At 38.7% G+C, this 11,799-nt stretch overlaps 1 protein-coding gene across 2 annotated transcripts; it reads left to right on the top strand.

Annotated features, from left to right (window-relative positions):
• Positions 1–6,110: 6,110 nt before the first annotated feature.
• Positions 6,111–9,676, top strand: LOC110061431 (5-hydroxytryptamine receptor 6-like). 2 transcript variants are annotated; one of them, XM_020768272.2, is made up of 2 exons: positions 6,111–7,599; positions 7,886–9,676. In XM_020768272.2, exon 2 carries the CDS (start codon positions 8,081–8,083, stop codon positions 9,065–9,067), a length of 987 nt encoding a protein of 328 aa, XP_020623931.2. In that variant the 5' UTR covers positions 6,111–7,599; positions 7,886–8,080; the 3' UTR covers positions 9,068–9,676. The 2 variants fall into 2 exon arrangements, with proteins under 2 accessions (XP_020623931.2, XP_089138570.1); XM_089282444.1 differs by lacking the exon at positions 6,111–7,599 and having other exon boundaries at positions 8,127–9,676.
• Positions 9,677–11,799: the final 2,123 nt, after the last annotated feature.

Genomic DNA, 11,799 nt, shown 5'->3' on the forward strand with positions numbered 1-11,799 from the left:
TCAATCGTAGAAAATAAGCACTTTTTTCTTCCAGGGCCACGAAATAGCTTAGACAATATTAAAAATGCTACGTATCAATAGTTGTGTCTGTTGTAGAAATTGTTATCTTTGTTGTTACATTTTTTGAAGAACGCGTTAGAACAATAAATTTTGCTGTTCACTAATCATGCTAAGTGTTTTCCAATCAGCACTTGAGGCGGTGTACTTATCAACGAGTCCCTTAGTAGGCTATTTCATTTGCCTCTGTTTCAAAACGAGTCCTCGTGCGAACCTTTGCATATGAAAAGGAATTTGACTTACATGAAAATAAACATGCAGGTGAAGAACACTTCCATACAAATGGTTTCGCATGACTGGTTTTGACATAGAGGCAAAAGGCGACTCAGAAAACATCAACAGTAAAATATATGCTGGTTCCCTTGATAAATGATACATTTTGTGCTTTTGACCTTGTTCGTGAAGCCAGGGAAGTGCCAAAGAAAATGTACAAAAAAGACCCTCTGCCTTGTACAAACAAATTAAGTATTTATTGGACAGGTTCTTTAAAAACTGTGCTGATAAATCAAATCAAGAAAAATTTATACTTCGATAAACTTTTAATCCTGGGTTAGTGTTAACTGACTTCCGAACAACCCGGCCCTGATTAGAACAAGTTAACCAGAGATGAGCCGCGATCCAGTCGAAAACCAGCACTTGGTCAGCGTGATCTCGATAAGCTCTAAACTTGAGCCCGCAATATGGTCACATGATACTGGTCAGGTATCAATTGACTATAACATGGATGACCAATATCAAAGAAGCATGCTATAAACCAAGGATGCATGTCTCGGTCAACCTATTAGCTGGAGTATTACCGCCATCGATCTTGCGCGAGTCCGTCCCCCTCGACGCCGTCGTCGTCGTCGTCGTCGTCGTCGTGCATACGCGCCCACGCGCAATACCGCTAGCCATGATACCTGTGAAAAAATTAGTGCATGGTTTTCTTTTTCTCTCCTATAAAAGTATGGTGCTCCGCTTTGAGAGCTACGCTATAAATTAGGGCTACACACTTACAAAATTTGATGCATACCATGTGTACCTGATATACGTAAGGTAGCAATTTTATGTTTTATGACATTTGTTACGTAACTGTATCTATTATTTTATACGTATTGCGGACCCAGGAAGTGTTGTTGGCCAATTTTTGCCCACGTCCTTGATACGTGAGTAAGTAAAATTTTGGATGTTAATTTATTTTTCAAAGATGACATTAGATGTGTAGATATTGGAAGCGTGAGCTTGAACGTGAACAATCGGTAAGTTCGCTGCCTTGCAGTTTCGAACATTGAACTGCTAGTTGTTATGGAATAGTTGGAATAAAACATATTGTTTCTCTTTTATATTTGGTTAAAGTTCCCGTTATATCATGTTTTTATTACTGTCGATAACGACTTTTCAGGATAAAAGTCACGTGATGTCTTGCGTCGTATTACCACCCGAATTAACTTACATAGAGATATCGTGTTCAGGAGAGCGTGTTCCCAAACAGCATTATTTTTGCACAATTTTATTTTTGGCAAGAAGCCTGGAGTGGTTTATATTTTCGACACTCTAAGCCTTTGAGAACGTTTACACGCCGAGACATTCTGTAGTGGCGCTTATTAGAAGAGGGCACTTACATCCAGAAAATACAAGAAACTATTACTGCCTTGACATAATTTCCACGCAAACCTAAAATGTCCTTGAGGGCCAGGCCCGCATTGAGGACATTTTTTGTTTTTCTAAAAAAGCTTGTATTGCTTTATTCATTGTGAAAATAAAAAAAAAAAACGAAGATAAACCTTATCTGTCGTCAAGTGTTGCTTGGTTTAAGATTTGTCGGCGGTAATGTAAATTTCTGTCGGGAACAATGCCGAAACAGCACATTTGGTAAGCTTTCTACCTCAACAGTGCAGGAAATAGTAGGCAATGCCATCCCACAAACCACAAAAAGCCACAAAATGTCTCAACTTCTTAGAGATTGACTTGAAACAATCGAAAAGGTGTGTAAATATTTGTACAACAAGAACGACTATCGAAGAAGATCTTCCCGTAAACCGTTTGTTATTTGCCACAATTTTCCGGAATGAAGACAACTTTGGAAGTGATTATGCTGAGGATAGTTTGGAAGAAAACTATATTACGCTTGCTTTCCGCCGCCTGACATGCTTCATTCAACTCAAAAATAGAACAACAAGACACAAATTTTAACTTCCGGTCTTTTCACACCGTCACGTCGTTTAAAACTAAAGGAGATGCCCACATCATACAGTAGATTGAGGATTTAATAAAACAATCGTTCCAGACGCCCTTGTTGGATACGAGATGACTATAACAAACTCGAGCCTTGTTATTTATCTATCACCTGGTGTCGAAAGTGGGCTCATGAAATAATTGTTAATTAACTACCCTTTGAGGGTGGGATTTCTATTTTCTGAGGTCTCACTATTTAGGCAATTTTTCAATGTTCTGTTGAAAGTTTGTGCTTGCAGGTTTATCAATTGTTCAATACCGGCAATACGTTGTGTTTATTATTGAAACTTTGGAGGCGTGCAATCTAAGAAGCTGAAGTGAAGCATTCTTTTGTTTCGTGCTCACTTTAGACACCCACGGCGCACCCATTTCACTCCATGACCCTTCAGACAGCCTCCATACTTTTCACAATAAGACCTGATAACCAAATCACGCAAGAAAGCATACTCTACCAAGAGGGTCAGCCCAAATAAAATCATCAATAGTCATTTGGCGATGTTTCAGCCACGACAGTCACGGAAACACTCACAGGCATCGCGCATGAATTCTTCCTTCGCAATATGTGGATAATGCTCTAGATATGTTAAGTATTTTAAGCAACGCCTCTGATCCCCTTATACCTTGGCCATTTTGTTTTGTCGAAATTTTGAACCATTAAGAATGATTTGATTAATATCCAGTATTATCAAGTGACAACAACCATCAGAGGTCGATGTGAGTGGCTCATGAACTCGGAAATGATAAAGTATAACGACCCAGCTTCAAAAGATGCCACGGCGCCACAAGCACGATTCCAAAACATCCACTGATTGGAGATTAGAAGTGGATCTCTTTTAGATAACAGTGAACGTTTTGCGACATTTCACAGAATAAAACTGTTCGGAGTACTAATACCCTGTCATTTCCATACACAGATAACAAACACCTCCTAATAATCCAATAAATTTCTTGTTTTGTCTTCTGAGAGAGGACAGTAAACTAAACAAAAGGTTACTGGAGAAACGAAAAGCTTCAACTTAGAACTTATCAGTCAACTTATCAGTCAGATGTAATGTTAATAGGTAATAAGACTATAGTAGAGTTTTGAACATAAAATACCGATAATCGTCGAGTTGTTCGAACACTTTTTTAAAACTTCGGATTGTAATTTTAAGCGTAGTCTTATAACCTTTGTGGTAGGCTCCAGCGACAAGCCCGGGGCGACAAGCTACTTTTGAAGCTGTACCTTGGAGTCAGAATCAGGGACTTCATATCTTTATATCTTTATGGTTTTTCTTATCTTTACGGCTTTTCTTTACTTGCAATGAATAACAATTTCAAATACTAGCATTTGAGATAACGTGGTTTAGCAGAAAAACATGCCCGCGACGTAGCAGCAACAAGGTTTTATTGTCAGTCGCGGGACGGTATAACAACATATGCAAACATGTTATTTTTGCAATTTGACCCGGCTTTGTGGAAAGACGTAAAAAACCATGCTCAAATACCGGGAAAGAAAATAAAACGTCGTCTAGGATCTCCGCAGGTCCTATAACTCAAAAGATATTGTTTACATATCCAACTAATATTTTCTTGAAAATAATTACGATCATTTAAATAAGCCATACCTTGGAGAATTCTGCAATCTCAAAATACAAGTCGAGATAGGCTTAATGATTTTACAGAGAGACGTAGATTTCAACGATATGTATTCCACCAGACCAATTCTTCAGGTTTATTCCTCGGTCAAAACATATGTCGTAAGGACTAGTTAGATTACTTTGCAGCCAACTGGATTGGAAACGATTTTTCATTGCGTTTTTATTACTCCAGACACATGGTCACACGTTCTACAAAACAACTGATGCACTGTAGTGACAGGTCACGAGTCATTTCGTCTTTGGTGTTGTCGTTTCTCAATAGATGCGGAAGCAGCAGTCAGCAGTGCTGTTTTGATGTTTTGAGGCGATTCGTCTCTCTTTTTTTTCTCCTTTAAGTGTCCTAATTATTTCCAGCGCCTGTAAACAGCTACAAATTACAATTTCCCAGCGAAGTGAAATCAATAGGAAAATAGTCTTTTTATAAATAGATTTATGATCATTTATAGAAAAAAGAAAGAGAAGAACAGATATTGTTCGTTCTAATATAAACCTACGAGTGAGTAAGACAAGCTTTTTAAATGTGGATATTATAAGTTCCAAGTTCCTCGCTTTTTCCAATTATAGAAGATACTCAAAATGATTTTTCTGATCGTTGTTATTTGGGAGCGTGTCACTGTGTAAGTGTTTTCTAGTTAACTTGATCCATATTGGTTCTTCGGAGCAGTTAATAGCGAGCAGTTATCGGCCGACTAGGGCAATAAAAATCAGTCTTGGAAAAGGTTTACCAAGGTCACTTAGTCAGCAAAAATTCCGCTGCAATCAATGATCACTCTCTAATTAGTTTGCTTCCCCAGTTCTCAACTATTTGAGCTGAGCCGGACAAACTCTCATATGCCCCATTAGCCCTGACCTTGTTTCGATTCCAGAGTATATTTTTAGAAGGGAATATCGATATTCTTAGAAAACATGAAAAAGGGGCCAACATCACTTTCAGTATTTTTTGAAAGGTTTTGATATATAGGCAAAGACGAAATGTCTAACAAAGTCGCTAAAATTTCATCAGTTCGTTTTCGTGCTTGTTGGTGCTCTCACTACAACTTGAAACCTACAAGAATTGTATAAACTTGTGGGTACAATAACATTACGAAAAATGTTTTTCTTGATACATGGTTGTTTTGTAATAGCCATGATAGCTTTTAATAAAGGTTTGATAGGGGTCAAATAGGCTGCCTCAGAACATCCGGTGGAATTCAAAATGTCACGGGAGTTGTGGATTCGCGTGCTGAAAGCTCATAATCAAGTATCAAGGTAAAAAGAAGAAAAGAACTCAAGTGAGATATGCAAGTGGACACATTCTGTGTAATCCAAAGGAAAAGTTGAAAAATGGTTTAGTTGTAAAGTTTTTTTCTCAGTCAAAGGGAAGCCGTCCGCATAGAACACATTTATATCAGTTTCGGTATCAAGGTGAAATTTCAATATCAAGGTAAAAATGAAAAGTTATCAAGATCTCACATGAGGACTGCAAGTAGACACATTCTGTGGATTGGCGCTTAAGTTGAAATACGGTTGTGAAGTTTTTTCTTCAAAGGGTGGTCGTCCGAATAGAACACATTTATATCAGTTTCAGAGTAGAAAGAAGTCTTTTTCAGTAGAAATGAAGTCCGTGTACTGAATCAACTGCCACAAAAATTAGAAAACAATATTATACCTTTATATGGAATACAAAGATGTTAGAGTGTTTTTGCTACGGCAGGCCAACAAGCTTAAGCTGACAAAACTGATAGCTGCTCTAAACACCGGACAATATTGATAGCCATGTTTATTCCATCCTAAAAAGCTGTTGAAGCTTAAAATGGCATATTCCATTTTTTTATTTTTTTATTTTTAGAGACTGTTTCTGACGCAATATTGGAATCACCCACATTTTAATTTTTTTTTTTTTAACGTGGAAATAATGACAAAAAAAATTCACAGAAAACCGCAACCCTCCGGTGGTTGATGGTGGTAAACTCGTATCTCGGCTAAAAGCGTAAACAACGATATGGCAGCATGTTGAATTGAAATGCTTTAATTGTTTACCATTCGAACTGCTTTTAATTGTTTCCATAATTTCTATAGCTCGAATATAAGTTTTTTTTTAGAAGTCGCTGATCTGTTTACAGTGGTAGGCTGCGAACATTGCTAATGAAAACAACTTTGTTTTTCATCATGCATCCGTTGCGTTCATATGCAATCATTATTGCTTATTATACCCTGACCAACATTACTTTAAGATATTCTACCAGATGCTCATTTTTCTTGAGTCGTGCTATTCCTGATCTTTAACAAAAGAAAACCTTTACCACAGGAAAACAAAAGAGCCAAGAGAACTCTTCCTTAAAACTCAACCTACAAAAACTTTGGCAATTATTTTTCGCAGGCTAAGAAACTTTATCTGGTCGATATCTTTTTCTATTCGGAGCTAAGTAGATATGAACTCCACGAGCGAAAATATTGATACTAATAGAAACTGAACGTCCTTGAATAGCTCGGGCCGCCACGTGTGTCTTAACGTCGAGAAACAGTCTAAAGGAAACAAGAACGACTGCAGTTTATGAGAGAATTCGTATTCATCCACATCCAAATACATGGCATACACATGCCGGTACAGCAGAAACACGAGTGCTTTCTTAGGCGTTGGCGGAACGTGCAACAAAACGGACGGCAAGGCGGTCATGGATGTCGTTATCGACAATTCTAGTTCTGCGTATATCCGCTGGGCACCATCCAGGCGGTCTTAACTGAGGGGATTCGGAACTACACGTTAATCCAGTTCATCACGCAACTGTACTATCGATCCTTCCTTCATGAGCTAGGGAGTCTTCAAACCACCCTTGTGTGAAATTCGTAGCCGGCTTGGTTGTAACTGTCCGGAAAAGACGTAAAGCACTACTTTAGTATAACTGAAACGTATCATCAACGGCATCCTAAACCAAATAGCTAGAAATGTTTATTTCGATCATGTGTGCAAAAGAAAATTATATTTAAACAAAAAACAATTGGCCTTTTAATAATTTCGTAAAGAAAGTTGCAAACTTGTGAGCCTTGATGAACGAAATGAGTGAAGAATGAACTTAAAAACGAGATCTTAAAATTAATAACCTAACGAAACTGTTACAACAATAGTGGAATATGGACTCATCCGTTATACTTCTTTGTTTGTTCTATACACTCAGTAAAGTGGAGTTGTATGTTCACAAGCGAGAGATTTGTGCAATGAGCAAATGTCAATGCAAATGCCAAAACAGTTCTGATTAAATCGGGATCTTTACCAAAACGAATTTACACACAATGACTTCGATGGTAGCCTGGCGGTGCTTTGCAGGGCAAGTAACTCTATCCCTGCTGATTGCGCAGAATGTTTTTCCTGCATCCAGCGATTTCTTTCTTTATGTTCTAGATAATTCTAGAATGCAATGTAAATTCCCTGACGTTTATCAAAGTAGCGAGAAGCAGCAATACTCGTTTAACTCTCGAAACTATAGTGCTTGTATTCAGGGGTTAGTTCTCAAAACCAAAAGTAAACCTGACAGTTAAAAAGATACTTCAGTATTGTTCATACAGTCGCTTAGATTGTGACGTCACATGGGGGCTCGTTAAAAGAAAGACATGAAATTGAATGCAGTCATTTGGTGGAATATCTTGGACCGCCAGATTACTTTTGCCGGGCTTATTTCTCGCGCAAGTCCAAAGCTTCGTGGGCAGGCAGGTAGGTTGCTGCCATCACAAACTATGAATACATGAAATTATTACAGTTGTATTATAACTATTTCATTTAAAACCTGTTTTATACAGCGCAAAAATTAAATGTGTATTTATTTCGAGAAATTTTATTATAGCATACCAGCTAACTAGTTCCACTAGCCGTTACTTTGTGTTACTTGTATGTAGCAGAGACAAGTATTTAGAAACTTGCTATTCCTGTTAATTCGTGTCAAGAAAGGGTAGCTTCATACAAATGCCTTGCTAATCGTGTTGATCTTTTTATTGAGCAGTATACAGATGCCTCAAGATATTGGTCAATTTCAAGAAGAGGCCGGTCCATTAATTCCTGAAACACAAGTTTCCTAGATATCTAAAAGACCTTGTAGGAAAGTGAAGAGCTACAATTTTAAAGCACCAACTGCATCTGAACAAGATCCGAGGATAAATGACTGAAGGCTTAAAAAGGTTTGGTGGGGAACTCTTTGATGCAAATATCGTGTCAAAGCCAACTGTCTGTGCACGTGGAAAGTTATTTTTATATACACACAGTTGAAATGGTGTATGGTCCATTACCTTTGACCCTTGAAACTGTGCTAATCGTACAGACCAGTTTGATTGTTGGATTTAACAGTGCTGTCTGGTTCCTGTTCTTAAAGCGCCGTAATCTGCGAAACAAGTCTAATTATTTCATGGCCTCACTCTCCGCATCGCATCTTTTCCTCGGGCTGTTCGGTATACCTTGCTATGTATCATCTCGAAGGAAAATGAATTCCACTCTCGTTTTATGTACAGAGGTTTTCTACTACTTCCTGTGTTCCTCGATTCTTAACATGTACCTGGTTACTTACGAACGCTATCTATCAATAATGAAACCACTCTATTACCATCGGCGCATGAGCAACACGTTTGTGGTAGCAGCGATCTGCACAGCATGGCTGCTTCCGAGCGTGCCCATTACAGTTGACGCATTATTTAGGACTACGATGAGAATGCATCGTTTCTCCACTGGCTACCTGGTTTATCATTGGATACAAACGCTGACGTTCCTGGTTATATTTCTGTTACTTGCAGCAGTGAACACGGCCATGTTTCGTGTCGCCAAAAGACAGCTCCAAGCAATACAGGCAGCTCATGTCATGAACTCAACAATCCACCGACGACTTAGCGGACAGTCCAATAGGCGAGAAAAAAGAACAACTTTTTTCTTTGTTTATATCGTTACTACATTTGTGGTGTTCTGGCTTCCCAGGATTGGATGTGAAGTCTACGAACTTGTTCATTACAAAATTTTGGATCACACCGACCTTGACGTTGTAACTTTGTGTATTGCTCTTCTCAATCCAATATTCGACCCTCTTATTTATCTGTTTTTCAAAGCCGACTTTAAGAGAGCAATGCGAAAAATGCTTCGTAGAAGATATATGCTTCGCGCCCGTGTGTCTCCCGTTAGAAATGTGTCACGGGTAAATTAACTTTAACTAGATCTAGATTTAACTTGGTCTATTTTATTTCTTTTCTAGGTTTCAATTTTTTTTAAGACTTCTAAATTCAGTAGTTAACAAAGAGGTAAAGTTATATCAAGGCAAAAAACGGAATTAACCATAGCAGACAAATGAACAGAAAGCACTTCACTCACATTAATTTACAACTGAAAAGTTAGATTTCCTCGCAAAGCAAAGACATTTGTTTTTTTCTTGAACCACTGATTCGAGAAATAAATATCAAATGCACTTTGGTTTATAATTGTTGATAGATCAAAACTTACTGCGAGAGTTTTCGTGACAAGAAATTAGCCTTATCGATTTAACCTCAACAAGGGATTCAAAGAACGCTAAACGTAAGCCGCTCTTTTCCGGCATTATTTATTCGAGTGAAGTGTTTAATCAAGTCCTTGAGAAACAAATGGACCTTGTCGTGTTTGAGAGTTTTATAGACCTGTGATACGAATATTACAAGCAACGGAAATATTCTTTTTCATTATCGAAGTTTAATTCTGATTGATTGCGGTAAAACGTTCAAAACACAACTAAAGGCACAAACCATGAATAAAAGTCCTACATTTGGGCATAATTTATTCTTTTCACCGGAAGTAAATTCATAGCCTATCTCAAACCTGTATATAGGTGGGCATGTAAATCAATCTTCTGCAAAACTCTCAGTTATGGTTTCCAAGTATTTGCTGCAAAGGTTTGTAAAATTCGAATAAGTAATTTTTAATTACGATGAGTACGATTGTTTTTGACCAACTTATATATTTTGACAATTCGAGGTTTTCACTGAGAAACGTTTTGAAGAGTTTGGCGGCTAAAAGGTCTAAAGAACAACATTGGAAGACGCTGTGTTTTGGATGAGAAAGACTGGAAACTTGTCAAGAGCTTGCAACATGTGATGCGGATTCGTTGCTTCGAATTATCAATTTCTACTTCACCCCCCCCCCCCCCCCCCCGCAAAAACAGCACATTTCCTGTAGCTTTCAGTTTTTCTTAAGGTTAATGTTTTGAGCAACTAAATTTAACAATTTTTTACCCATTATTTAGCAGCTGATTAATTAAGTGATTTCTTCGATCCTAACTGACTGTTCTCATCACAACTGAAACAAGTTAATTTTTTTTAGCGAAATTAGTGATTTTTCAAGAAATAGGGACAGGTCTTTATCATCTGGGAGCCAAGGAAAGAGGGTACTAGGATTTTGGTATGAAACCCGATTCTAGTACCTGATCTCCTCTCTGGTATATTTTCGTCAGTCCACAATTGAACACCACACGTCTCCTCGTCGATGCTTATTAAATGTTCTCTTGAAAAATACGCCCAAAACAAGGAAAAATGATAAATTCGAAAAATTCAATTAGCGACTCCTTTGCATAGTTTAAGACCCAGTCTAGCCTAAGTCCTCGCCAATTTTGGTATAGCGAAACAGATCGGTCGAGTGTCGTATCCATTTCTCGTCTAAAAATTATAGTCACGAATTTAATCGTTCGAATTGAGCTCACATTCGAATTGAGAACACAGCTCATCAATTTTGCGATTTTCAATATCTCAGGCTTTATCAGCAGTCAATCAACCAACCAACCATGCAACTAATAAACCTGTGGCCCTCGATTAAGAATTTTAAAAAACTTCTTATAACTATTTTAAGACCTAAAAATCTAAATATACAAATATAAGAACATGATTAACCGCCGCCTGGTTAGCTCAATTGGGAGAGCGCCGGACTGCTGTGCAGGAGGTCGAAGGTTCGAGCCCCAGACCGGACCAACACTCAGGGTCTTAAAATAACTGAGGAGAATGTGCTGCCTTTGTAATTACATCTACAAATGGTTAGACATTCAAGTCTTCTCGGATAAGGACGATAAACCGTAGGCCCCGTCTCACAGCACTTCACTGATCTGGTTCTTGTGGGACGTTAATGACACTGTTCGAAAAGAGTAGGGGACGTAGAACCCGGTGTCATGGTCTATCTGACTTGTGCCGGTCATTGGTCTGGTGTGGGTAAGGTGAGATCATGCATGGACTGAAGTGGATGCAAAGTGCGCCTTCATATGCTGACGTCCGATCTCACCTCTCTGGTTCCTCCGCAATTCAGCTCCTGGCTGCAAGGGAGGAAATTGGCACCAACTATCTATCTATCTATCTATCTATCTAAAATAATTAAGTTAAGTCGAGTACAGTCAAACCTGTATTAGTGAACACCTTCGGGAAATGCGCTAAATATAGATTTAGCCAAGCACAAAAGCGGAGCTCCTGATTACAGTAAGTTAATCTGGCTTGAGCTTGCGTTCAAATCGAAACCAGTACTTGAGTAGCTGCCAACTACAAAAACACGTGATCTCGAAGAGTTCTAAAGATGAGCCCACGATATGGTCACGTGTTACTCTTAGCTGATACCTTGTTTTGACAGGTGTCATTTGACCATAACATGGATGTCTAATATCAAAAATGTACGTTGCAAACAAGGGCTGCATGCTTCGGTCGACCTATAAGCTGGAGAATGGCCGCCATGTTGCGCATCGTCGTCGTCGTCGTGTGGTAGGGCGCACGTGCCCACAATCTTTGCCGCTACTCGCTAGCAATGCATCCTCGGGGACCCAGGGGCTACTAGCCGGGACGTAGCGATATTTTCGGGCGAAAGTTTACTTCAAGAGCTGAAGAGCCCCTGGGAACGTATTATTACCGAACCAGTTCCAGAAGTGGTCGAATTCCGTCC

This window comes from Orbicella faveolata, unplaced genomic scaffold, assembly GCF_042242905.1.
Source record: "Orbicella faveolata isolate gen_17 unplaced genomic scaffold, um_ofav_v1 contig_12, whole genome shotgun sequence".
Lineage (NCBI taxonomy): Eukaryota > Metazoa > Cnidaria > Anthozoa > Scleractinia > Merulinidae > Orbicella > Orbicella faveolata.

What these genes read in the sequence shown, in the direction of transcription:
- LOC110061431 (XM_020768272.2), top strand. Translation starts at nt 8,081, where the DNA reads ATGCAAATATCGTGTCAAAGCCAACTGTCTGTGCACGTGGAAAGTTAT.